The sequence below is a fragment of the Odontomachus brunneus genome, unplaced genomic scaffold (genome assembly GCF_010583005.1).
Source record: "Odontomachus brunneus isolate Ranch 3 - 2012 unplaced genomic scaffold, Obru_v1 Obru_scaffold_208, whole genome shotgun sequence".
Lineage (NCBI taxonomy): Eukaryota > Metazoa > Arthropoda > Insecta > Hymenoptera > Formicidae > Odontomachus > Odontomachus brunneus.
In genome coordinates this window covers 367,994-395,710 of record NW_022639658.1, presented here as the reverse complement: position 1 = coordinate 395,710, position 27,717 = coordinate 367,994, and the positions used below count along the sequence as shown (strand labels likewise).

General features: G+C 37.5%; 3 protein-coding genes across 6 annotated transcripts; 2 read left to right on the top strand and 1 right to left on the bottom strand.

Moving 5' to 3' along the window:
* Positions 1 to 6,304: 6,304 nt before the first annotated feature.
* LOC116852244 (ITG-like peptide) lies at positions 6,305 to 16,854 on the top strand. Of its 2 annotated transcripts, none has more exons than XM_032832406.1 (6): positions 6,305 to 6,470; positions 10,000 to 10,194; positions 12,730 to 12,859; positions 13,032 to 13,181; positions 13,262 to 13,350; positions 13,909 to 16,854. In XM_032832406.1, the coding sequence occupies exons 2-6, from the start codon at positions 10,030 to 10,032 to the stop codon at positions 14,050 to 14,052; spliced, it is 678 nt and encodes a 225-aa protein (XP_032688297.1). In that variant the 5' UTR covers positions 6,305 to 6,470; positions 10,000 to 10,029; the 3' UTR covers positions 14,053 to 16,854. The 2 variants fall into 2 exon arrangements, with proteins under 2 accessions (XP_032688297.1, XP_032688296.1); XM_032832405.1 differs by having other exon boundaries at positions 12,727 to 12,859.
* Positions 16,855 to 19,786: 2,932 nt separating this feature from the next.
* On the top strand, positions 19,787 to 24,531 carry LOC116852247 (zinc finger protein 595-like). Its single transcript, XM_032832419.1, has 4 exons — positions 19,787 to 20,090; positions 20,258 to 21,428; positions 22,179 to 22,744; positions 22,884 to 24,531. Exons 1-4 carry the CDS (start codon positions 20,061 to 20,063, stop codon positions 23,478 to 23,480), a joined length of 2,364 nt encoding a protein of 787 aa, XP_032688310.1. The 5' UTR covers positions 19,787 to 20,060; the 3' UTR covers positions 23,481 to 24,531.
* LOC116852248 (peptidyl-prolyl cis-trans isomerase FKBP8-like) lies at positions 24,012 to 27,405 on the bottom strand. 3 transcript variants are annotated; one of them, XM_032832420.1, is made up of 5 exons: positions 27,221 to 27,405; positions 26,374 to 26,742; positions 26,100 to 26,299; positions 25,641 to 25,939; positions 24,012 to 25,507 (listed from the first exon to the last, which is right to left on the bottom strand). In XM_032832420.1, the coding sequence occupies exons 1-5, from the start codon at positions 27,248 to 27,250 to the stop codon at positions 25,203 to 25,205; spliced, it is 1,203 nt and encodes a 400-aa protein (XP_032688311.1). In that variant the 5' UTR covers positions 27,251 to 27,405; the 3' UTR covers positions 24,012 to 25,202. The 3 variants fall into 3 exon arrangements, with proteins under 3 accessions (XP_032688311.1, XP_032688313.1, XP_032688312.1); XM_032832422.1 differs by having other exon boundaries at positions 26,374 to 26,565; XM_032832421.1 differs by lacking the exon at positions 27,221 to 27,405 and adding an exon at positions 26,856 to 27,198.
* Positions 27,406 to 27,717: the final 312 nt, after the last annotated feature.

The window sequence follows — 27,717 nt, the reverse complement described above, 5'->3', positions numbered from 1 at the left end:
CACAACGCGTGGATATTTTATCACATTCCACTCGGCGTACGGAAATAATAGATGCCGGCATCCTGACGTCACGGCACGCCAGGCATTCCTCGAGATGATACCCTCATTAAAAATAGCGACCAATTCTCCAAATCGATCGCACTTTTAATATCCCCTCAGTCATTACGTATGAATGACGTCATCTTTCACACGGACGATAACGCCATTCTTCCGGCAGTTCCCATAACTCTTCCTATTGTCCACGCGACACGTGCTCGAACAAAAAGGTCGTGACACCAATAAAGATCATCGGAACGGTAGCGTATAAAGCATCGGATACCTGCCTACGCGCTAATTCCGTAATGTATGTTTCATTTGCAACAAAAGCCGCAAGCCATTTTCGCAAAACAAATATTATTAGCGGCGATACCGTTGGCGTAATTTCACATTTTCTCTCTCTCTCTCTCTCTCTTTCTTTGAAAGAGAGAAACAGAGAGACGAAACAGAGAGACGAGATACGTCGATAGCGCTTTTGTTCTCCAAAAAGTCCGATTGCGTGTAATTTGATATTTATCATCTGTGGAGTAAAGGTTAAAACATACATTTCACGCTGAAGATCGTATCGCATGTGGATGGCAGTTCGCGATAATATCCTTCAATTTCACGATATTTCATTGTTATTTTTACTTTCGTATATTTTCTATTGTGATAAATTTGATGCATTTCCCATCGCTGTCTCATTACGTGGCGCGCATTGTTTTAATCTTGTATTTATTATCGTGAATGAAAGGATAAAGATAAAGAATGTAGATCTCTTTTAGCAAAAGGAAGCGAAATGTCACAAAGTCGATTAACATCTTCGCGAACTCTGCTATAAGTGTAGTCATGCGTGCAGTTTACAATTAATCCAACTAGGACGGAAGGAATTCCACGGAGCCACGGTTATCAATATCGCATTACGGACGCTGTTAATTTTCCTCACGAACTCGGGGAGATAAGGAGCTCGCGTAATGATGCGTATTAATTCGTAGAAAGTAAAACGCGCCTAACGATCACGTGGACACTGTACTGCACTGAAAGAAAAAAAATATCTAAAAAATAGTAAATGTTTCTTTAGTCGGCACTAATAACATATTTACTTAAATATACATTCTTTTATTTAAGTGTAAAACACTCTAAACATCAAAAAGTAAACCTACATAAACGCACTTTTACTTGCTTACAACTTCCGAAAAAATGATCGAAATTCACTTGTTTTCTTTTCAATCGGAGTTAAAAACACCGAGGAATATGAATCTATTAGTGCTTTTGCGATTTAACAAAATTGAAAAAAGCTATAATAAAAAAACATGTTTTTAAAAATAATAATGTTGATTTATATAAATTTTATCCATGTTTCGAGTTCTAGAACAATTGTTTTCATGAAAAGCTAAGATTTTCTTAAAGTTTTAAGAAAAAATTTTTTTTAGTATTTTATATTAGTATAAGTATATATATATATATATATATATATATATATATATATATGTGTGTGTGTGTGTGTGTGTGTGTATGTGTGTTATTAGTGCCTGCACCGCGAATATATATACATATTTATTATTTCTTAGATTTTTTTCTCTTAGTGTAGACAGAACGCATTGTATAACATTGACCATGAATTCACGATCACAAAAAGAGGTAATAAAATTCCGAGTATAAAAATTTTCGAATTAATTGATCCCATTCATATAAATTAAAATAGCCATGCGCACAGAGAAAAGCTTTCAAAGCGCCTTCATCGCTCAAATTAACGCTATCGCGTTTAATTTTAGCACAAATCTTTTTTCTTAGTTGGAAAATGTGACTCGATGCGCGTAAAAGTAATATTTAAAGGAAAATTCGCGTAGAATGCGTTGCATTGGGCGAATTATCTTCGAGCGAGTGTCTCTACAAATGTTCACGAATGAATGGCCAATGTCGCGTTTTCTCTTAGCGAGGACAGAAAGAAAAAGGACGTGTGTGGCCGACCGGCCGGCGACGACTCAAACCGAACGAGCACCATTGAGAATCGCATGTGGCGCGGCTAACCTCCAGGGAAAAATAAATTTCACCTGGACGTTAGTGAGAAAGAGAGAGAAAGAGAGAGAGAAAGAGAGAGAGTCGTCGCGACGTCTCCAGCAGTGTAAATTTCCGTTCGTGCGCGCGTTATTACACCGCGCGATGTAATACGCTACGGTGGCCGAAGTTTCGCGGAAGTCTGGGATCTGTTAGCCCCGCGACACGCAAGGTTGAGGTAACGTTTTTCGTACTAAAGCTTATGAGATGTCGTGAGCGGAAAAAAGAAAGGAAGGTGATTTAATGGTACAAATGTTGGGTTGATTCATAAGTGTGGATTTTTAAACAAAATTGAAATGCATTTTATTCTCGTTAAAAAGAATTTTAATCAATAATATATACGCCATTCTGTTCGATTATCTCTTGCCATCTCTCATGCAATTTCATAAAATTCTCGTAAAACTTTTGCGCTTCCCCCGCGAAGAAATGTTTCAAGTGATTTTCACATCTTCTAGACCTGTATCAATAGTCATTGCTTGAAACTTCTCTCAAATGAGATATTCAGATTTGAGCTTAGAGATGAGTTTTTCAGTTGATTTTCGTGATTACCGATACAATATCATATAATTCAACTGAAGAACTTGGATCTTATTCTGAATAAAAATCTGAGTATCTTACGTGAGATGACTACAAGTGACGATTATTAATATAAGTCCTAAAGAGGAGCGAAGTTTATACCATGACGGAAGTTTTTTCTGTAATGAGCGAAACAGATGATAATCAGAGAGGGCAACGTCGGGTGAATACAGTGAGAGAGGTGGAACATCTCAGCCAAATTCTCTCTCTTTCTCTCTAATACTTTTTACAGAAATAAAAAAGCACCAGACAAACTCATTACTGCCTTGCATTTTCAAGCCGCAATATAGACAGCTGCAGTTCATCAAACACTATCACACCACAAAATATGCTCTGAAGCGTTAGCTATTCAAGCATATATTATACAGTGTATGGAATTATCCTCCTAATACCAACATGCAAATGTCAACTAAAGATAAAAATCCGCGCGAATTTATGGATCAACTCAATATACATATGCATCTTGTATACTCACCTGACTTGCGGAATCCCGTCGCACAGGTGGTCGCACAGGTTGTCTCGTAGATAGACGACAAATGCGTCGACGACGTGTCTCGACGACGAGGATTTACGCTTATTCACTCGTTGATTCGCGTTCATTGTCTTCCTCTTTCGCCAGAGAATCCATCCGCTCGCTCAGTGCCCTTTCTGAAAAGAGAAGAGCGACGTTGCAATTAGATCTCTCTGAGGAGCTTATAATCGTCAGTTACGAAGATATTAAAGCTCAATGTTCAGAAAATGCGAGGAGGAACGACGAGAGCACTAGGAGAGCTGAATTTCATTCAGTTGGCAACTACTGACTGAATGGAAAACTCGAGGGAGTTTACGTGAACACATAAATAAAGCTCGAAATAAGCATAAATAAGCATAAAGCATAAATAAGCGTTTACGCTCCTAGTTTGATTTTATCTTGAAATTCTCTCGATTTGTTTGGCAAATAAATATCAACGCGAAAAACTATATAATCGAAAATATATGAAGCAATATAAACCTCCTACGCAAACTTTCGAAGCCAATTCGAGGCCGATACGAGGCGGTAGGAGTAGATATTTTTGTACAATATTTATCTAAGCCTTTCTCACATTTGCGCTGTTTCAGTTCTTACTTAGGTCCTCTTTGTTCTAAAGGCAAATAATTGACTGTTACAAGATATTAAATATCATCCGAGGTCGACGACCTCTCAATAAATCATATTTACTCTCGGACGATTAACATTTGCGCGTCAACGTGTGGTCAAGAGATAGCAGAATAATACTTTGTGGTATTTTGTTACACCCACAACAAAAAAAATATCTAACTCGTCGATATTGCCTTTGAAAGGTTATCGATCTAACGGTTATAATTCTGAACGGCTCGAGCTAGTTTTTAACAAATTGAGTCGAAATTGTAGCCCTGCTACCTGTCAACCTGAGTCCCCTAACATGCGTATTAGGAAAGATCAGTGTACACGAAAAAATACATACTGTATTCAAATAAATGTTATTTATTTCAAATATTTCATAAGTTTACATATCGACAAATCTATCTTGTGAGTTCATCATAAACATCAAAAAGTTAAATTCCAATCAAGAATATCAAATCAAGACAAAAATTCCATTTGCTTATTGTACAGAATCGAGCCAAATTTGTATTCGATGAAGATTTATAAAATTCTTATAAAAAGAATGAAATTTTTCTGAGTGCATGATCATTAGCTTCTCTATAATTTGTGATGAATATGTTTTAAGACTATTATCAAAAAAATATTGTTTGTCGAAGATAACCATTATTCGAAAAAAGAAAAGGAAACCAAGTAATCACTTTTCTCAGACAAATTATATTTTTCTCTATGTATGTTTGATATACATGGAAGATAAAGTTTTGCTTAGAACCTCTAAATAGCAGAAAACACACAAAATGCCATTTGCAGATCCTAAAAAGGACCTTTCGACAAAGGCAGTGGACGAAGCGTCAAATAGAATCAAAAGAGATAAGCCCTTTAGAGTATCAAAGTAGATGTTAAATTGAATATTGAGGTTAAAAATAGAAGCAAAATTTCGACTCGGGTGATTGTTTAAGATAAAAATACCAACACCTGGCCACGTATCTAACCTGGATATTTTTATTGTTTTGGGCTTTAACACGAATATTTAAACTTTCAACACACGATATATGTGTATATTCAATAATGTTCTCTCTCTATGCTAAAATTTTAAATATTCGTATTTAAAGACGAAAGAAATGCTCAGAGTACATGTATTAGTATTTATTTATCTTATACCTCGACGAAACGTATCCGAGTAAAAGTTGAAACGTGAAACGGATGGATAATTCAGTTCCTCGTCAAAGTACTCGTCAAAGTAGAATAAGCTTCCCTGCATCTCAAAGAGCATTCGAAGAGACGCTTGGCAGAGAGCTCTGGCATAAAAATCGCCTCTCGGAGTCTGGCCACGCTCAACAAGTCCTGATTTCGCAAACTGTTCCGCCATATATACCTTCCCCGGAAGATCCTGAAAGCACAGATCTTTGTGTAGTAGCGCGACAGAGCGAGCTTCATGAAAAATTCACATGTCGGTAAACGACTTGCGAGGTTTCTTGCCGGAAGTGAGGGTCGAGGGAGGACAGGGTGGTGTCGCGATCGTTTCTGCAAACTACCTGCGCATACTACGTAGTACGCGAGTCTCACGCCGGGGGTTTGCGGACGAGTATATGGAGCAGGCAGGAGCGAGCCCGCCCGGCGGGCACATCAGGATACCTTGGATCAATACGGCCAAGAGGGAATGAGATAACGGTGGCGTAAGGAGCGCGACGAGGAGAGAGCTAAAACGGTAGGTAGGTAGGTAGATAGGTAGATAGGGGTAGGTGAGCATCGACGTAGGCCAAGTGTCCGCAAGGATTCTGCCGCCAGGAGGTTACCCCGGGCAACGAATACTCGCGATTTTTGGGGAATATATCCCGGGTAAATGTAACGACCGGCGTCGGGAGGCCGGGGAAATCCCACGGCGCAAGCAACAACCCTCCGAGAGTCGCGTGGAACAAGATTATCACGTTATCTCTGACCTTTCACGAGACGGGCTCGTTGTACAGTGGACGTTACTACAGAGCCACGCGTGCTTCCTAAACGTATTTACCGATATTCCGGAGGATCCGGACGTTTGCAATTTGCGAACGAGATGAACCTGGTGTTTCAGCGTATGTATTGAGAGAGAGAAAGAGAAAGAGGGAGAGGCGCGACGTTAGATTCTTTTGCTATAGATATGTACGACGAAACAGTTGAATTTTTTCACTGTTAAGTACCCGCGCAATTTTGCCCTCTCTCTCGCTTCTGTTTTCTTCATTACTTATGCACCACGTGCACTATATCGCCGCACTATTCAATCGCAGTACACCATTCGTCATTCATTCGAGCGAGAGTGGCCGCGAGAGAGTAGAGCTGCGAGAATGACTCGAATGGACTCGTTCGAGTAGCTCTCCTCAGCCTGCTATCTCGGGCCGCTCGATAGGAGGCTGAAGATCTGAATGAACAAAATGTCACGTAGGTCGTGATCGGGTGGCGGGAAAAAAAGAAAAGAGAGAGGAGGTGAAGGTGGTGCAGGAGGAGGAGGAGGAGAGAAGAAGAGAAGACGAATCGACTGTGGCGCATGCGCCACCGTGTATATGCGCCCTTGTGACGGCAACCGGAACGACGTAGAAGTATAGATTGCCGGAGCGAGTGCGGCACGGACTCAGTCCTCCAGCGAGCTCCACCGAGGACTTGTTGATGCTGTGAAACCCGCCGAGAGGTATCCTGGTCTCTTCCTGGTCGAGAGGTGTGACGGCGTTCCAGGCGAGCTGATCGTTTTGTAAGTGAATCCCGGCGATTCGCCCGCAGAGGCGGTACTTTTAGATGTTTCGTCGTAATGCCGTGCACGTTACAACGCCCGTGTTTCGTCATAGTGTGTTATCCTGCACATTGCGCCTGTCCTTGACAGACTGGAGCAAATTCGCGGGCATGAAACGGAATGCGAGAACGATGAGATACGATCGGATCAGTTCGATGAGATTGAAAGGAGAAAAGGAGAGAGCACACTCGACGACGCGTCGCGGTATTTATAAGATTCGATCGGCACGATGAAAGGGCAGATTTGGGTCACAGGGAACTCGAACCGGGAAACGAGCTTATTGTACGCCGTAGGTCTTTGTGCCGCAAGTTTAGTTCGCAATAAGCTCGCGGTAACCTGCAATTCATTCCAGCGCGACACGCATCGGACGCAATTTCACCGTAGATGAAGAACACACGGAGAGAATGTTACGGTCTCTTTTCATATAAATTCTTTTCGATTTTATTGTTTCCAATAGCGCTGAAGTAGATTGTCAGTGAGAAATCCAAGGAATAATTAAACTAACAAATGTCTCACTGGTTCAGTTAGAATTCTAAATGTAATAGTTACAATTTATCACTGTTTTTTGCATCTACTAAAAAATTGTTTATGACATATATATAGAATTTACAGCAACGGTATTCTAGCAATATCTGCGAATAAATTTAGGTAGGTTTGAGGATCATATACTCGTTTGTCTCGTCTCTGGTCCTTTTTGTTCACCGCAGTCAATTCTAACAAGAAATACGACCGGCTTTAATCTGAACGAACGCCACAGAGACTTTCTTGTTAATTTCACAAATAGTTGAGATAAAAATTCTGTCCTTTGTCATCTATATCGATTAGATAGCAAACATATGCGATATCGCGGTGTTTGCTGATCATTCATTCATTTTGGTTAATTTCTCGCGTATCTGGATAATTCTCGCCATTACCGCAAGACCAACTTTCTGAAGGGAGGCCAATAGTACATTCCACTAGAAATATTTGCCCTTCAGTTCATAAAATATAAGTAGCAATACGTGAGACGAAAGGTAAGTCAACTACTGCAGAATGCCGATCTGCTGCTCGGTTACATGATTCTATAGTGAGTTCCACTATAAAATTCTCTCCGTGTGGATAAGATTAACGAGACAAATAAGAACTATCGATTATATACTCGAGGCTATCGCCGGCCTAACGTAACTCGTATCGTGTATCGAACTACTCATATCGTAAACTGCAATTAGTCCTTGACCGGAATGCAAAAGTCGCGCGTTACGTTTTTGCGTATATTTCTCGCTTAATTCATCGCGTCGAGGCATTTTCGACCTTCCGCACTACCGTGTGATGCGCGAAGCAATTACTCGTCGTTTCTGACCACGCGATGTAATCGCGATTCCTCTAAATAAGCAGGTAACTCAGGTGGAGCGCGGACAGCAGATTACTCCGGGGGGCATGCTCAGATATTAATTGCATAATTAACACCACGGCGAGGCCGCGGCATCTCTCTCGGCGGGCGCAGTATCTTATTAACAGTAAATCGCGCGAAACGAGAAATAAGTTCCCGAGGAAAGGCCGACGAAGACGCCGACGAATTGTACGTGGAATTCGCCGCTCGGTATTATGACATTCCCGAGTAGAAATGTAACTAACGGGCTGAATAAAAGCTAGTAGCTAGTTAGGACAAACTAGACTAAATTTTCCAGCTCGTTATACTAATTCGTCACTGATTGATTGTTCACTGAAATATGGAATCGGGTTGTTGGTTTAGTCAACCATTACATGTAAAATATGATAGAAAAAATGGCGTTGTCTATTCTAAAAAAATCCATCTACTATGCATCAGGACTCCGTCGTCGATTCGTCTTTCGAATATGTTTAACGTATTTCCGTTTAGAAACGTCTGATGGAGATCGTTTCGACATAACGTTGAATTCTTTAAATGGATTCTGCGATCCATATGCAGGTATATTTGACAACGAGATGAATAACTGTTTACACAGCTACCTCTAGTTTTGCAGAGGAAAAAGACATACACGCGATGTGATGTCACTGCTTATCCTTATCTCTCGCACGATTGCCACAAAAAACTGGCTCTTGTTTCTGTTTAAAGACGTATAAACGGATAAACGAATAAGCAAAGTCAAAGTTAGTAAACGGATGTACGTTTTCAAAAGTATGTGTAATCATAATTACTTTATTGTACGTGTGAACGTATATGTTAAAATAGTCTGAATGAACGTCTTTTCATTTATATAAACATAATATAAAGCTCTAATTACTACTTGCATTTTAAAGTAGCGAATCAAAATCGAGGTTACGTTAATTTCAAAAGAAATCTCATCTCGTTAAGAATCTCAAAAGAAGCAGAATTCAGCGTTATATTATTGGCTAGCAATTATTTGTGGTTTTTCATCCTATAACTGTAATTTCGTTTGTTTAATTATCAACTAGTTTATTTATTTAGTCACCAAGAGAATTGCAACATTACATTACTGACTGGTAGTGATGTTAGACAGAAATTTACTATCTCGTGGCTATGTAGACGAGGTTCAATTTCTCCTAAGGTTGCATCGTATCGCGAGAAAAGTAGCAAAAGCATTACGTCACACTAACATCTGTACGATAATCCGTGTAAAACGGGTTCGACGCTAACGGCTAAGTCTCGTCTTACGGATCACTGCTTGCAACAAAACCAGTCAGGTAAACAACACGAAGATAAATATGCGCCTGTGAGCGAGATACGCGCGGCAGAGGAAGCTGTGCTGCAGAATTCGTCGTCGTCGCGATTTCAACGGTAACGAATTCCTCTCTTTGGTTTTGCAATTCGATCGTCCCGTACTTTCGTTCTGCAATCCGTTCTTTTTGTAAGCTACATCGCGGACGCGTATCCAGTTTCGCGTAACGTATTCTAGGCGGATCCAATTGCAACGAACGATCGCCAACGACATTTTCAGACGCTTCCAATTTCGCGAAAAGGAACACGCGAGATAAAATATCCTTTCGGAAACCCTGTCGTGTCTAAGAAAACGTTTACACGAACGATGTGTCTTCACTGTGAATTCAAATATGTTAGCTGGGCTGAGCCACTTTTCATTTGTTTCTTTTACTTGTTCCAAGTCACGTTATTTGGCACGTTTAGACGCGTTTAAATTATAATTCAAACAGGTTCTTGAACGTGTTAAATGACGTGATTTAAAAGGAGAAACGTGTAAAAAGAGCTTCGGCCAAATGACACGCGTTGAAAAGTAACACGCCACTTGGACTCGCAGTGTTGGTCCGCGAATGTCGCGACCACATATACATCTCCACACTTTAGAGAAGATGACTTGTAATCGCTCTCGGATAAACGATCTTTTAAAGGCGATTGCGCACAGCGACGAGACACTTGCATAACAATGCGTAACGAGTTATCGGTCGCTCTTTAATAACGTCTCCCGTTAGAAGTGAGGCTCCTCCTGGGGGCACTTCAATACAAAGATTCAACGTGATTCCACTCGAGCGGCCTTCCTTTCACGAATGATTGCAGAGCGCCGAAGATCAGTACACCTCCAGCGGTATGAAGGCGTGTGCGGTGATTACGACGCTGGTGCTGGTGGCGAACACGGCGCACATCGGCGTCGAGGCGTGGGGCGGCCTCTTCAACCGCTTCAGCCCCGAGATGCTGTCTAATCTCGGGTACGGCGGTCACGGCAGCTATATGAACCGTCCTGGGCTATTACAGGTATGTGGAAAAGTGTAGCCTTTACCGCGCCAACGCCCGATGGCATTTTCATCGGCAGCGCCTTTTAGATTTCCGTAGCTCGTCTAAAAAGACATCGCAGGGGGTGCGCGGAAAAGACGTTCCAATCTATCGACCGCCCCTCTAGACAAAGTCTCCCTCCTTCTTTCTCGAGTGCCAATAATCAGGACTCTCAAGTTCCTTCGTATCGTTTTATAAGTCTCTCCAGAGACTTACTTCGAATCTTTATCGAACGCTCCAGATTTCCCGAATGTTTCGCGAACGTATTCGAAGACCTCAGGGGTAACAACTCTGAGAAAAACATGACACAATGGCAACTGTACACTGAGAAAGAAGTACTTGAACATTTATTTGCGGAACATGCAATTTATTTCTGTGAAATAAGCTTTATTTCTGTGAAATAAGATTTATTTCTGTGAAATAAGATTTATTTCTACAGAACTTTCATTCCACACAAAGAAATTTTCAAGTTTTTTCTCTCAGTGTATAAGTGACGACAACTATATGAATTTTATATGCAGAATTATCATGTATTGTATAGTTTAATAAACTATTATTATTATTAATTTAATAAACGATTTTTTGTAGTTATTGCAATTAAAGTTTTAGTTGTAATAACTATAAAATAGTTTGTTAAATTACGTACTACACATGAATTCTACGTACATTTAGAAAAAAATACTTGAAAATTTATTTGTATGGAATATAAAGTTCATTTTTGTAATATAAAGTTTATCTCTGTAAATAAACTTTATATTCCACAAATAAATTTTCAGATATTTTTTTTTTCACGCACAAAACTCGTATAGTTGGTCGTACTGGGAAGAAGATACTTGAAAATTCACTTGTCAGACATAAAGTTTATTCGCCGAATTAAAATTCTATATTTAGAAATATACTTTATATCCCATGAAATGAATTTTAATGTATTTTGGCTCAGTGCTATGAAATCGCCATCAACGCGCCTTTTTCTCTGAGCGTGAGGATGAAAATCTCACAGCTTCTGCGTTTCTCGTGATTTGATTTAATTGGCGGTATCCTGCCGCAATATACGGGTCACGCACGATCGATACTTCATTTTCGAGCAGCGTGCGCTCGCACTTGCATAACCACCGTGAGGAACTCCCCAGTGGCCGCGTTTATTTCGCTTTTCCATTCGACGTCGTTCGCGAATTAACCTCGAGATTGCGATCCGGAGATTGAGTAAAATCGCCCCCGCGGCGCACCAAGAGTTACTGTTACTGCAGAAACTTTTACTGCGTCTCAGCCGCAGGTAGAGTATAATATAATCCCCCGTTTATTTGAGCTCAATAATATCCGCGCGCCTTTCAATTTGCAACTTCACTCGCTTACGTGAGATAATCTCCAGCGTCGCGTGCGTAATTCCAGCAAGTCACACAAATTTTTTTTATTAAATTAAAATATGTGTGATTATGTTGGTGATGATTATTTTATTTTGCACACTTGCTCGCCTAAATAAAATCAATCGTGCAAAGTAGAAGTTACATAATAAATCTACGAAAGGAAACGAGCGCGCGGGTCGCGCACTCGACTCCTCCGCGAAAGACGAGACAAAAATACACCAAGACGCGATAAACATCGATTTCCGCAAGATTGAACGCGTGAGCAACCCTGACAGCTGGTGATAGATGACCGAGAGGAGTGAGAACCGGGAAAGGAAGAAAAATCGCCGTTCCTCGGAGATTACGACGCAACCCGCGCGGGTGTCGTTTTGTCTTACGTATCGGATATTCCATTACGTGGAGTGTCTTCAAAGTTCCGTGCTCGAGTTTAACAATAGAATTCTCCCTGCGTACTTGAATGGGAATTTAGATGAGTTTTCCTTCCGACAGTTAATCAATGTCAGTTTAAAATGCGGAACAGAAATTGTCTGTTTTTTCAAATTGCCGCTGTGTTTTCGAGCTATAATTTACTCACTTCTTAATCCGTTTCAAAGCTCCTGTGCCTTCGCCGAGGCTATCTTGATTAATGACGTTCGAAGCGAGAAAACGCGTGCTTCAAATTCTTGCGGTTGTGTCCATAAAATAACACTTGTGATCGATTGTCAACACGTGTAAAATATCCCTTTCTTTTCGCCCCAACAATCAATAAACAACCATAAAATTCACGTAACAAAATCACAAGAAAAAATAAAAACAAAGCTTGCATGTCACGTTAATTTTATTTTGCATATTTGCTCGCCCAAATAAAAGCAATCGTGCAAAGTAGAAGTTACGTAATAAATCTACTTATTGACTGTTAAAACAAAAGAAAAGTTTCAAAAGATTTTACAAATATGCTCAATCAATCTCAAGGATCACTTTATGAATATATCCTCTTATTTCAGTATAATTTTCGCAAGAATTTTGAACATGCGTTTTCTCGCTTCTAACCAGGAGCCTTAAACGATTTGTCTCCTGTTGATCCTGTAAATCAATTTGATTAAAAACGTAATTTCAAAATTCGATGTATCAAGAATGCCCATAATTCTAAAATAATACATTTCACACGAAGCAGTCACTCTCGGAAGGATATAGCGGCATGTACGGGGAAGGTTCGGAGTCTACGGAAGAGCCTTGTTATGAGAGGAAATGCGTGTACAACGATCATTGCTGCCCGGGCTCCATTTGCGTCAATATCGATGGAGGTAAATAAAGCAGTGAACGTTTCACACGAAAAAAAACTCTAATAATTTTGGAATTTAATCTACATTATAAGAGCCAATTAAAAATTACAAAGATATCCTATTTTTTTTTTGGAATCTTCCATGAGAAAAAGAGAGAGAGAGAGAGAAAATGATCGCAAATTGTATATTCCAGTTGTCGGAACGTGCGTCGAGGACTTCGGAATGAAACAGGGCGAGCTGTGCAGAAGGGACAACGACTGTGAGACCGGCTTAATGTGTCAGCAGATTCCAGGACGCGACGCGAGATCATGTCAACCACCGACAACTTCGAACAAGCTGTATAGTGAGTTGAAGGGCTTTATCTTGGGAAAATCGGAAATACAGTTTCGCAAATGTCAACATAAATGATTTTATCTATTGCAGATGAGGAATGCACCATGTCGAGCGAATGTGACATCAGCCGCGGACTGTGCTGTCAGCTGCAAAGACGACATCGGCAAACACCCAGAAAGGTAACAGTCTAAATCCGTCGTCTCGTTTGTGAAATTCGTAATATACTCATGGGAGAAAAAGAGTTTGGTTTGATTAACTGAATGTCTGGTGAGATATGAATGAACCAGAAATTCCGGCTGAAGTCACTAGGATTCCTGATTAATCAGAACCTGCAATTGTTCAAATTAATCGGATTAACTCAATAATATAGTTAATCCAAACAGACTATTCTTTCCGCGAGAGAATCTAAAAATCTAAAATCTCTGAAAAGAGTAAATCCGAAAATATTTAAAAATGAAAAGAAAAATCTCTTCTTTCTAATATCACTTTTTATAACAACAATTTTTTCAAAAGTAATGTTAGTTACTTTCTTAGTGATTCAAAATTTTCATATTTCCAGGAAGTGTCAGTCCCTGAGTCCCTGAATTTTCGAAAAACCTCACACGATAATTGACTAATATAAATAAATTAATTATTCAACCAGACTTTTTTTCAAAAGCTTTTCGATACAATCTTGACGACTTTTATCCTGCTATCTCCTATCAATTCTTTGATTAATTCGAAACTCTACATCGTAGGTCTGCTCGTACTTCAAGGATGCCTTAGTTTGCATCGGGCCGGTGGCGACGGACCAGATTAAGTCTGTCATCCAGTACACCTCCGGCGAGAAACGGATCACCGGACAGGGCAACCGGATGTTCAAGCGGATGCCGTTCGCCTAAACGCTCCGCTCTTGTACCTGGCGGCACGATGAAGGGGAAGTATACTCTGATAAGCTACAAGAAAATCAAATCCTCCTTTAGTCGTTGTGAAGAGTACCTAGGCTAAGTCTGTCGACTCGGCATTATCTCGATTTCCTTCCTAGTCCTGACACACACACACACAACACACACACACACACATATATATATATATATACACATACATACTCCTCCACGTCAATAATACATCGGGAAGTATATAGATATTCCAATATATAACGACAGAGAGCATTAAAAGAGCCATACGACGAGAAGTGAGACTAAGTGTTACCTCGGAGAATAGAGACTCGCGTATGGCGCGATGCGCCTTCGAGGTTGCTTCTTCCTCGAATAGCGCGACTGACAAAAAGTATAAACACATATCATAGTAGTCCGTCTGGTAGGTCTCTAAGGAATAAGGGACATGCTAGAGTAATCGTGATAAGGAAGAGCGCGTGACGAATAAGAGCGCCGTTCGACAAAGATGTTTCTTAATGATTTTTAGAGGTAAGGTATATGGATCGTTTGTGTGTGTGTGAGAGAGAGAGAGAGAGAGAGAGAGAGAGAGAGAGAGAGAGAGAGAGAAAGAACGAAAGAGAAGAAGAAGGGAAAGAAAGGAAAGAATCATCAGACAATTTGTCTGTTGCCGGTCCGTCACCGGCTGATGTTTCCTTTTCGAGATGTAGTGAGAGATTAGCGGATCACTTAGTCGTTCGTGATAAGCCGTGGTTACAGTATAGTAAAGATAAGTACGAGAAAGAGAATAGGACGGGGAGGCGTGCACAAACGAAGATCGCAAGTACGTTGTTATCGTCGCAGTGTCATCACTGTCCAATTCCGTTCCGTTAGTCGACGATAATTTCTCTTGCGCTGTACAAATCGAGAAAGTTCATCTTACTCGGGGACTCCCGAGGCGATGTAACGAGATACTCCCAACGAAACGCTGACACAACGATGTTGGTCGGAATACGTTACGAGTTGTAATCCACATCTTTAGTTAAGGATCGAGAGATCCCGACAAAAGTCAGGATCAGCCAACAATTTCGAGGCCGTGGCGAGAAGTACACTCTTCGGTGGCTGACTTGGGATCCTCTATGGGAAGATCAACGGGAAGGTCTCTTGTGATGAAGAAGAAATTGAGATAAACTCGCCCTGGAGGAGAATAGCATTCTCAATCGTGAAAGTATCTTCTAGCTTATAGCTCTGGGGTGATTCTCAGTCATCAATTGTATAATCGATCGTAGAAGATAAAGAGAACACGCAGATCCTGAGAGAAACCGACGAGTGTGCTGTCGCGCGTCCCGTTGCACATTCAAACGCACAGATCGTAGTACTCGTTCTTTTTCCCGAATGGTCGTCCGGCGTACAATATTGCGGAGAAGGACGCGAGACGTCGCGTGACGCGAAAAGTCTCAACGGTGAGAGAAATATTTTCTACGAGGAAGAGCTGAAAAAAGGCGTAATCGATGCACTAGCTCGTAATCCGGTCGATGTTTTCGTGAGTCTAACCTTTAGGAGTCGTATTACTTAGACGTTTACCCAACCATGTCAGATAATATTACATATTTACCCGTATTTCTCCCCTCCCCCCCGAAAGAACTTCGCACTATCAGTAACGTTGTACTCGTAATAGTGTTAAGTCGTATCGTGGAGTTGCAGAAAGAAGTTGCATTTTAACGTGGCAGGATTATCACATCGTAAACGGACACATATCAAAGAAGGAGGAAGTCGCTTCGCTAGCTTATATTCTCAGAGAGATATATATATATATATAGTGTTAAATAAATATATATACATATATATACGTATATACGGTGACAAAGAATAACAATGAAGCACTTTAACTCTTAGTGGAAAAAAGAAAACATAAAATCTAGGTGTGCGTTATTATTGTTCGTTTAAAAAAGCAAACAAGAAGAAAAAGAGAGAAGACACGGGATAAAACCCAAATGAGAGTAATAATAAAGGAGGGAAAGTTACTAAAGTATCGCGGAAATCGCTCTGTTAAGTATTAATCGCGGAAATCGCTCTATCGAGTAATAATATCGTGGAAATCGCTCCGTTAACTCTACTAACGTTAATGAAATCGTAATACTAAATATATAATTGTATCTGTGGCTACCCCGTTATGTGAAATATTACTCTGTGGAAATTCGTTAATATTAATCGTTACTCGTCGGAGAAAGCTCAACGTTACGGCGATGCTCGCTCGAGATGTCGCGCAACGTTCTTTCTAAAGCGTGGCAGACGCAATAACGTCGTGAGCGACGAACGCGTTCGAGATCGTGACGAGATTTATGAATGCGCGATCGTGCGAAAAGCGCCAAGTTGAGCGCTTTACGAAGACCACGTTCGCGCACGATTTAGCAAGAATAGCGAGCAACGACGATGCTCTAAGTATGCTTCCCAGTATGCGTAGAGAGTACCTGTCACAACTGTCTTGTTAAGAAAGAAAGGAGGAAGGAAGGAAGAAGGAAAGAAAAGTGTGAGAAAAGCTCTCAGCGAACCGTCGCTTTTCACGCCACTGGTGCTACAATCGCCGAGAGAGTCCCCTGACGGCATTATTACGATTGTAATCCTCTAACTCTCGATACTTCCCAGAAACCAAAGAAAAAAAAAGAGAAACGTTAACCTACCTGTGTAAGTGAAACTCAAAACATATCATGCGGAATGCCTAATGCATTTAAGAGAGTTCTAAATATGAATGTTAACTACGAGAGATATATATATATATATTATACACATAAATATTATATCCTATTGAAATTATATTTTTATCTTCGATCCGTATTATATGTATACCTAAGCTCTCTACATATTTACACAGTATTCTTATATTTTCTCGAGGTGTATATATATATACGCACATGTATATATATACCTATAAAGTATACATAACATATTACCCACCCTGCTATATCGTACGTATGTGATGTTCCAATGTGAACTCGCGATTTGACAATGATTTTCTCACCTACACACGCGCGCGTGTAATTCCGTTGTCTTATATGTGAGATTATTTGCAGGCCGATGAATCAATTTTGATCATAATTGTGCGAGTGTATTTTCCTCGTTTATCCGGTGTCAACTGTTTAAATAGTTTCTAAAAAATGTAGCTATTTAAAGTGAAATATGTTGAGCCTTGAGAATTTTCGATTACGAACTGCTCCTTTAGCTAATTCAGTTTCGAAGACACTATGAAAGTTGCATCACATATAATGTCAATTATATGAATATTACAAGTACTTCGAATTTCAATATAAATACTATTATTTATTCATCTAATAAGTATGGAATGAAGTATGAAATTATCTAAATACGCATTGAAATTGTAATTGTTTGTTTGGGTACAATATGTTAATATTGTATCCTACCGCCGCATGTGAAATGATACTCTAAATGTTTGCGTAAAGTCTGTATATCGTAAAATCGATTGCTAATTTCTTCAATGGCTATGCGTCTTGTCCTATCGAGTTCTGATCAAAGTTCGTATATCGTATAGCTTCCTACGTATATTTTTCTTTCTCAAAGATCTCCGTTTCTCTCCTTTCTCTTAGTCGGGCTAAGGAAACGATTGAAGTAAAATCGAGATGTTGTGAACTGCACACAAAACAAAATACATATCATAGCTTGTAAGACTCTTTGCCTTGTAAGGAAGTTCGGAACGCATGTTCACAAAGCGGAACACGAGGTGGTGGCGAATAGATACATACGTACATATATATGTACGAGCTATCGCAGGTCTTAAGGGAGTTCGGCCGTTTGGCCGTTGAGTCGAAAGTACCTCTGTCGAAAGAATTAATTAATCCCAGCGTAAACTTTATGTGTATGACCTATATGTAAATGTGTATCGTTCAAAATTACAATATATAAAAAAAAGAGTTCTAATAGCTAAATGTGAAATACATGATGGTGCATACGAAATAAAACGATTATATTTCTGTCATTCCTTCTGGCTGTCAAGTATTTTCTCCTCGAATACACACTCGCGATTGAGATATTTGGGTTTAAATTGTAAAATATCGTGTTATACTTTTGCGACAGAATTCGATAGGCATTCTACTTTTAATTTTATCTAAACGTCATTAGACACTGCTTGCACATTTGCACTTGTTCATCTACATCTGACTACTCCAGATTATCAATTTTCACTTCATGCTCCAATTCAGATGAAACAATTTTCTTTGTGTAGTTGTTATCTTTGCCTATATAGTGGAATTTACATTATCATTATCATCCTTTATGATCTTTATCATTATGATCTTTTGTGAAGAGATGAAATAGTTATAACTCTGCTGTTTGCTTTGTTTCTGAACATTGTGTTGTCAAATCTTTATCAAAAGTATAAAATATCATTGTTATTAGTAACTGCAGATGTATCATCTAATTATTTAATGGAATCATTAAAGAAATTCTCGATTAGATAAAGTATCAACAAGTAATTTTACATGCTATATAATATTGAAAATATTTGAAGAAAATTCAAATAAATAAGTGTATACATATATGTGCGATGTAAAATTAGATGATATAAAGATAGATATAGATGAAAACTTTCTTTAGATAATATACTATCATCTATAAAACATCTACATAGATATCTATCTCATAGATTTAGATGTCTATGTATCTATTTAGATATCTATCTATCTCAATCCCTATAAACGTATGTCACATATACATGTGCATATGTTTATAGTAAACACAAAGTATCATCTATATTACAATGTCAGCTCAATCATATGATATATTATGTAACTGTTACTTTGTTATATAACAAAATATATAATATACTATATGATTGAGCTGACATTGTAATATCGATGATACTTTGTGTTTACTGGACTTATATATCAGTCTCTTCAAATATTTTCCATGTTACATGGCATGTAAAATTACTCAAACAGCACTTTCTTGAACTTCTTTAATAATTAAACAATGAAACACTATTATCTATATCTACAAAACACCTATACATATGAGCATCCCCAAATATTTTTCATATTCTAATTCTTTATGTATTTCTTCACAGACATGATTCTCACCTGAATTCTGTCGCAAGTTCTAGTAAATTATTTCACGTAGGCTGTGGGACCTTGATATGATCAGGATGTACACGATTCGGTAAATATATTCTCATCTTTTTTTAATATTTGTTCACACTTACCCCGCCATGATGCTTGTTCTTCGCCGAGCAAGTTCTCGATCTCCTGTAAAATCTCACGACATGAATTGGGTCAATTCTTATCGATCCACCTGTCTCTTATAGAAATAATGGGAGAAGTTTCGACATACCTCCTCGTGACGCAATACTTTGCTCGTTCTTTCGGGATAACGGCGGACAAAAGAATGATTAAAACTACGAAATAAACAGTATGTGCGAACGGAGTTGCGACGCGAACTTATCCGCGAGTGAAATTCATATCTCAACAATCGCCGCTTTGTATCGATCGAAGATCCATATCGATTTCTCTCGCGCCCTGTTTGAACTGCGTAAAAAATTGACATTAGAATTCAAAGACACATTCCTACAATCGAACAAGTGAGCATTAATTTTTTAATTAATTGATATGTTACGAATAAAATGTTATTTAATTTATTTTTGTTGAAGTGAAAAATGTATATGTTTTGATAATTCACAAATTCATCTCTGATGTTGGGCGATTATAAAGACATCGCAACGCCACCTACCATTAACTTTATTAACGCTCTTTCGTTGCGGGTAAAATAGTTCAATTACCTATATTTCTGATATGTATACGCAACATGGACATTTCGCGTTTTCTGCACGACACGTTCTTTAGGTTATATGCCGTGCGACTACTTTACAGATGCCTCGAGGCATTCGCGCGGTTTCACCAACGTTTGACTTAAGCCTCTCAAAAAATTCATGGACTGGATGTAACATTTTCTCTCACATGTAATATGATAGTCATATTTTCGTACAAGTCTCCTGAACATTGTCAATTGTCAAAACTGCATGATTGGAAATGATGACGCTACGTCTGTTTGACTGCCAGGTAAGAAAGAATATGCCCAGAAATTATATTCATGAAAGGAACTGATGTGTTTTTCACACATATACACGTCAAATATCTTTCACTCGACAAATTTTATGCTACCATGCTCGCAACAACATTGTACAATAGTGAAAACAGATTTGAAATTCTTAGGTCTACTGTTTCAGGATTATCCAGCTCTGGATGCGATACCAAACATGTACACAGAGAGTAGTGAAATAGAGAATTATGATTACCTACGAGAATGCATTGGTAATCTGGAAAGTAAAGAATCTGGTGTCAACTTGTCGGCTACTTCCACTAGTATCTCAGACATTGGCTTACAAGGAAACAGTTTAGATGATGTTAACTTGAGCAACATTGATTTTAATTTTATAAAAATTGAGAACTTGCTCTTGCAAAATGTTGAGGAATCTAATAGCTGCACAAAGAATAAGGAGGTAAAGCAGGAGAAGTCAGTGGATATCGATATTCCAGATTCTGTCGAGAATTTTGACACAGTGAGTCTGGATTACAACACTTTCTCGAATTTCTCTAATAATACTATAAAACTGAAATCAGGTGATGCACCAACAGTTATTGATAACAATGACTCTCATACTTTTGACAAAGATTTAACAGCACAGTGTCCAGAAACAAAGCAATCAACTGAGTTCTATAGCTGTCCCATCAAACCTACAACAGATGATAATCGTGATATAAATTCTAATACAGACAAAGATAGCAACTGCACAACTGTTCAAACTATTTTGTCTGAGTTAAAACATGGAATAAAAATTGATAATTTGGAACAGTCAGATGTAGATGGACAAGTGCAAACATGTGAACAGTGTCTGATGACATTTAGATATAAGAGGCACTTGGACCGTCATTTGGAAGGTCATAAAAAAAACAATTGTCCTCATTGCAATGGCAAATTTGCCAGACGGAAGCATCTGGAGGCACACTTGTTTCGTGCACATGGAGAAAGGATTGTCAAGCATCCGTATCTGTGTGATGTCTGCCCTAGAAGCTTTCCAAAACGCATCCTTCTAAACCATCACAGAGCAAAGCATAATTATCAAAGTGGCAGAGTATGTTCAGAATGTGGAGATATGATAAAAGCAGATATAGATAATAAGGAGCACGAGAAGAACTATTGTAAGAAAAAGCAATTCAAGTGTGAACAATGTTCGCAAACGTTTAGCATCGAGCAGACGTATTTATCTCATATGCAGAATCACAATAATCACAAGTGTCCCAACTGCGACGTCAGCTTTGCGTCTAAAAAGAAAGCTCACGAACACTTCAAAGCGGTTCATACTCCGAAATCAAGCGAGTCTGAAACGACAAATAATGGTGAGTGTTAACAAGATAATCAGACGTCTCATTTTTCCCGGGACAGTACCGCTTTTTTACTCTTTATTTTGGAATTTCCCGGATGCTATCCAGAACGCCAATTTATCTCAGTTTGTCCTAGCTCAGAGAATCCTTAAAATGCTTCTGATAAAGAAGGACCTTTTTAAGAAAATTTACAGCTCTGTACTGGAAATAATCTAAGAAATACTAAGTATTTATTTGGTGAATATTAATGACATATATATATATATATATATATATATATATATATATATGTATATATATATATATATATATATATATATATATATATATATTTATTTACTTTTACTCATAAAATATTTTTCAAATAAAAAAATTATTAGAGAACCCATCAAATAAATATATATATTTACTATTTTTTAGAAATCTTTTCTTAGTATAGTAGATACAATAGCTTTACTTTGTCTTCTTAATTTTAAGTAAATATAATAATTTTATCGTAGTAATGTCTATTTTTACTGTATCTAACAAGCTTTCATTTAAATTATTTTTCATGTGCCTATAAATAAAATATTCTTTTGTATTTGTGTACATAAAATTATGTATATAAAATTTTTAATAATCTTTCCTCTCTATCTCGCCTCTGAACATTTACAAAATATCCCGGATTTGGAGCTGGAAAATCTGTGGTCATCTTAATATTAAAATTGCACTAACGAAATCATTTTTTCATCGGGTCACTTATCATGCAATGATGATGTTTCACAGATTCACATTATTGTGGCAGCTGCAGACACAAGTTCGTCAAAAAGGATGACTACTTTCGGCATTTGGAGTCAGCATTGCATCTCAATAAAGTCAATAGGGAAGCACCTATAAAAGCTATATTTTCGTGCACGATCTGCTCGAAAAAATTATTCACGCAACGGGCCTTGGATCAGCATATCAGGCGCATACACAAGGGCGAGAAGCGATTTGCCTGCGATATGTACGGTTGCACGTTCCAGTGCGCCAGACGAACGGACCTGGACAGACATAAGCATCTGCATGTGGAGGAGCGGAACGTTGTATGCGAGCACTGCGGCAAAACGTTTACCAGCGTCAGCATTCTCAAGGATCACGTGCTTTACATTCATAGCAAAGAGCGGCAATTCATATGTGAGGAGTGCGGCAAGGCGTTCAAGAGGAACAGTTTACTTAAGAGACACAAACTATCGCACGCACAGCACCGGCCGTTTGTCTGTATGCAGTGTAGCACTGCATTCAAACGTTCACATCATCTCACTCGTCATATGGAATCCTGTCACAGAATTACTCTGGAAAAGAAGAAAAAGGTAATGCTCTCGGAAAACCTTATATCATTTATTCGCGTATGTACTTTCGACTTATTATCTTTTTGTTATAATAAGTGTGTATATTAATATTGTGACAAATTTTTAATTTAAATTTATTCTTTTGTGTCTCCGAATATAGGTGATGAAGCTTATGAAAACAGAAGATGGTAATCTTGTGCCAGTGCCAGAAAAACCAAAACGATCAAAGTCTAGTAAGATAAAAACTAAGAAAGAGCGCAAATCATCTGTAAAGAAAAAGGAAAAAGATCATTTGGTTACAAATCCAAATGAGAAAATTGCGGGTATTGACTTTCAACCACAGAATCAGCCTTCATCGACAAACTCTGAGGAAAACTCTGAATGCCCGAACTTGGCATTAGAACTTTCAAATTTGCCTGCAATCGATTCTATGCCGCAAGTTGTCTCGCTAGTAGATGTTAATACAGGACAAATGTTGACAGTGCAACTCACTAATTCGGAATTGTTATCGGATAATGAACTCGTTAATCAGTTCGAAACGAATTGCAATGAGATGTTGAATTTGCCGGATTATCAAGATATAGAATTTCAAAATAGTCTTTTGAGCGCGGATCAAGCGTGTTACGACAGTACGAGTTATTCGGAGGTTCCGTTGGAAAATATCGAGGATTCAATTCCGCTTATGAATAACAATTGTAAAATAGAAGAAATAGAGAGATATTTGATACGCGAATTTTCGTCGTTTTATAATCTTTAAATATTTGCGAAATTAAATGATTTTGTATACACATAAGTGAGACAGTTGTGTTTGCTCAAATTTTGAATCCGTTGTAGTTTTATTCGAATGCAAAATCTAGACATTGTTACTTTGTTAATGACAAAGAATATTACGGAAATTTTATAAAGTATACATACATATTTCTTAATTTATTTTACATCGCGAAACAATTTAACACTTGATTTTAATTCTTAAAGATAATATGTATTTTTAATATTATGTATATTTTTCGTACAAAACAAATTTCACTACCTCGTAAAATAAGCAAGCACTTGAATCGTACTCTTAAAAATGTCGGCACATCGCATATGTACATACGTAGAAATATAAAAAAAAATGTATAGGTGTTCTATCTTTAATATTTTAATGATCGATAGATATACGTAAAACATGTGATAATATTAGATATATGTGATTTCTATTTAATTCTCTCTTTTTCTCTCTTTCTCTGTAATATATATAGTTAATATATCATTGAGCAGTTTTATGATATTTCAAATACACATCATATAACATCACCAACTGTAAAATTTATTTATCAACTTTTTCTTTGTACAAATATAAATGTTATAGATATATACACAATCGAGTACACTAATGTTTCCCACTAATGATAAATAATATATCAGAATATAGTAATCTTATTATATATACTGAGATTTATTCTTCATAAAATAAAAGTTTTTAATAATATCATGTAACCATATCAATATATAATAATTACAAGTATATAATTATTATATATATAATAAGTAAAGCCATTTCTATGTAGAAGTGTATCATTGATTGCAAGAATTAAACAACATTAATGTGGCTGATTGCGCAACTGTTATATTTTTTGAACAGAGCATTAGATAAAATCGCACTTTGTGTAATTTCTTATTGTTCTAAGTATAACAAAATTGTAATTTCTATGTTGTATGTGTAAGGGAATGCTTGTTTTAATTATATGTCAGCTATGTAGCTGTTTCACACAATTATTAAATGCAACAATGTAAAAACAAATATAATGGCATGTTCCTTGGATTAATATTGCTTTAAACCTGATGATACCTAAAAAACACTACTATATAATACTAAAATTCAAACATTTCATCGTATTCATGTTTATTAAGACTCTTGGTTATTCATCGCGCAACTCTTGATTGATGACGTCAGAAGAAAGGAAATGCATTCCTAAAATCCCTGCGAAGTACGTTGGATTAAAAATATATATCCACAAGATGACGTAACCGATTAAGCACACTCTAAAATTCCGGATATTTTCCTTTTATTCTAATCAATATAAAATAATTATAAGATTAATGTGACATGCAATTTTTCTTTTTAAAAATGTCTAAATTTTCTTATTGTATTATGTTCATTTTACGATTATTTATTGATTGCTAGAGCAAAAAAACATATTCGAGGTATTTAGATATGTACTTACTAATTGCAAATGTCATTTTTTTAATATATCTATTTCGACACACTTTATAGGAATTTTAGACATGCATTTCTTTTTTTCTTATAATACATCATAAATCAAGATGACCGCGGCAAATAGCCAATAACCTTAAAATAATTTATATTATTTCATTGGATTTAAAAATATTTAAAAGTGAAAAATATATTTTAGCTAGTGATTATGCACTGTTTTTATGGAAACCGTTATTTTTCACTTCCTTGTTTAGTTTTATTTGTTCCCATTTTTCGTCGTTTTCATGAAGCAAACCTGTATGCAAGTAGACCCACTAGAACAGCGGCAGATGCTCCTCCGACTAAACCCCACAAAGTTCTGTTAGTTTGCCATTTCTCTTCAACTGTAATTTTCTTTGAGGTATTGGTGTTATTTGTACCCAACATTTTACGATATAAATGTTTTTCGTGAAGAGCATCCTTAGCATTCTTCTCCTTTAAAATTGCTAATTCTGCTTGTATGACTCTTAATTCCGGCTCTAATTTCGCAGCTTGCAGCAAAGTTGTATAAGCTTGCGCATGTTCTCCTTTGTAATGTAATATTTTTCCTACAAGCAGAAAAAGAGAAATATGTACAGAAATTATATTCTTATGTTCTGAAAATTTAGAAATAAGTCTGTGAGAAGGAAGAACATAATACTGACTTATTTAAAATTAGGAAAACATCAGGTTTTTCCATACCTTTCCTAAATAAGGCTTTTACATTTCTTGGTTGGAAGCTCAGGACATTTTCTACACTCTCCAAGGCCACTTCGTAGGCTTGTATCTTCATTTGCGAGACTGCTAAATTATTGTATACTTTTATGCGATCTTCCAATAAATCCTGCAAGTCGGCATCATCAATTGTCTCCATGTCGTCTAAACTCCAAAATGTATTAGTCTTTGGTGATAGAAAATCTAATGCTCTTCGATAACATTGTATTGCAAGAGTTGGCTCATTCCGAGAAAACCACCAATTTCCACGTTCTCGTTTCTTGTTGCTTCATAAACAAATGTTTAAACATTATAGATGACAATGATAAATTGAAATATGTGCAAGCAAAATTACACTCTTCAGTACTTGAAGCAAAAGAGTACAATACAAAAGAGTAAATGTTAATTCTCTACTATATATATATGGTTGATGAATAAAATGATTACCCTAATTCCATTCTTTGCTTAATACTTAGTGTTTCTACATCAGTCTCTAATTCAGTAGCTTTCAATTCAACTGTATAGGTAATAACAGTATTGGGTGGTATTTGAGGTTTTAGTCCAATTTCGCCATAAGCAAATCTAGGACTAACCTCAATATCAGCAATTTCGCCTACATCCATCAAAGCAATTGCTAAATCCAATCCCTGCAATTCCAAGTATAGAATTACAAAGTAGTAAGACGTACATTGTAGAAATAATAAATGATTTGGTTTCATACCTGCACAACATCCAAGTCTCCTAACTGTATAACAAAATTGTCAAGATTTTCTACTACTCTAAAAGTATCGATCCTGCCAAGAATTCTTAAGATACATGTATCACCTCTATTTGGTCGTGTTCCTTCTTCACCCGTAACCAAGACTTTCTTTTTCAGTTGGCCATTACCAAGTATATCCATCCACTCACCTAACTGATTATTCAGAAATTCTTTTCTTATAAGATTTTTGAGATCTTTCCCTCTCTCAGTGTTAGATTCGATGTTAGATTCAGAGTTAGTTTCAATGTTAGACTCGGTGTTAGAATCTTCTGATTCTTTCTCAATGAAATTTGCTTGCGTTTTACGACTCTCTACAAAGTCTTTACCCATCTTGAACAAATTTATTTAGATTTTTCAATAATGTACTATTTCATACTGCAAGGTTTTTTTGAATCTTTTTCTAACAGATATATTACTTGAACAAAGAAACTTTAATGTCTTACTTTTCTACCTAAATGAATTTATTATAACTGATCAAATTATCGTGTATAATAAGCCAAATGTTTGATGTGCTTTCTACGTGGATAATTTCTACCAGATACTTCACGAAAAATTTGTGACGTCAAATATTTCGAGATGAATTATCAGTGTAAATATTTTGTCCGTTTAACCATTGAGTGCAATGACATATATCATCACACTGTGCTTATGGTGATAACAAATGACTGTAGTATAATAACGGAAAAATATATATTCACTCGATATGACAAAAACGACGACATGACTGGCTTAATTAGAACGTATTTATCAGATTTTCACACTAACGTGATTAGCAGTGAAATCGTGAACATATTTTTTCTATACGTACCTCGGCGCTTTCAAGAGTACCGACAGTCATCGTAAATATTGGAGAGATCGTTCAATTTTTTTTTATTACGTTTATTAATCAACCACTTCACACACCGGGATGTTTTACACGCAAATAGTTGCTTGAAAATGGAACGATTCGCCGGGTCGATAATCGAACTGTCTCGAGTTGTTTCCCGAAGTTTCTCGTTATATAAAGCCCATTCTACAATTGCGTAAGTGTAGTCGTGAACATAAGAGTCAACCAATCCGAATGTTTTATTCACTGATTGCTTTACTCTGATTGGTTGTCGTAATCACTTACAACCACTTACATTCACGTTCACGCAATTGTAGATGGGCTTAATGGGCGCATTCAGCAAAAAAAGCGCTCAGTGAGCAATCAGCGATTATTGGTTCTTACTGTTAGATCCCTAAATCTAAATCAATCACGTTGACGAATAGCTCAACTGTTGTATTAAGGGACGTCTACATTGGAAGTAAGCAGTAAGAAGTAGG

Excerpts from the sequence above, each read along its gene's own strand:
- LOC116852244 (XM_032832405.1), top strand. The coding sequence starts at position 10,030 with ATGAAGGCGTGTGCGGTGATTACGACGCTGGTGCTGGTGGCGAACACG. Across the intron at positions 12,860-13,031 it reads TTGCGTCAATATCGATGGAG|TTGTCGGAACGTGCGTCGAG; the intron begins GTAAATAAAGCA and ends TGTATATTCCAG. Across the intron at positions 13,182-13,261 it reads AACTTCGAACAAGCTGTATA|ATGAGGAATGCACCATGTCG; the intron begins GTGAGTTGAAGG and ends TATCTATTGCAG.
- LOC116852247 (XM_032832419.1), top strand. The coding sequence starts at position 20,061 with ATGATGACGCTACGTCTGTTTGACTGCCAG. Across the intron at positions 21,429-22,178 it reads GTCTGAAACGACAAATAATG|ATTCACATTATTGTGGCAGC; the intron begins GTGAGTGTTAAC and ends GATGTTTCACAG. Across the intron at positions 22,745-22,883 it reads CTCTGGAAAAGAAGAAAAAG|GTGATGAAGCTTATGAAAAC; the intron begins GTAATGCTCTCG and ends CTCCGAATATAG.
- LOC116852248 (XM_032832420.1), bottom strand. The coding sequence starts at position 27,250 with ATGACTGTCGGTACTCTTGAAAGCGCCGAG. Across the intron at positions 25,940-26,099 it reads AAGCAAAGAATGGAATTAGG|CAACAAGAAACGAGAACGTG; the intron begins GTAATCATTTTA and ends TTGTTTATGAAG. Across the intron at positions 25,508-25,640 it reads AAAAGCCTTATTTAGGAAAG|GAAAAATATTACATTACAAA; the intron begins GTATGGAAAAAC and ends TTCTGCTTGTAG.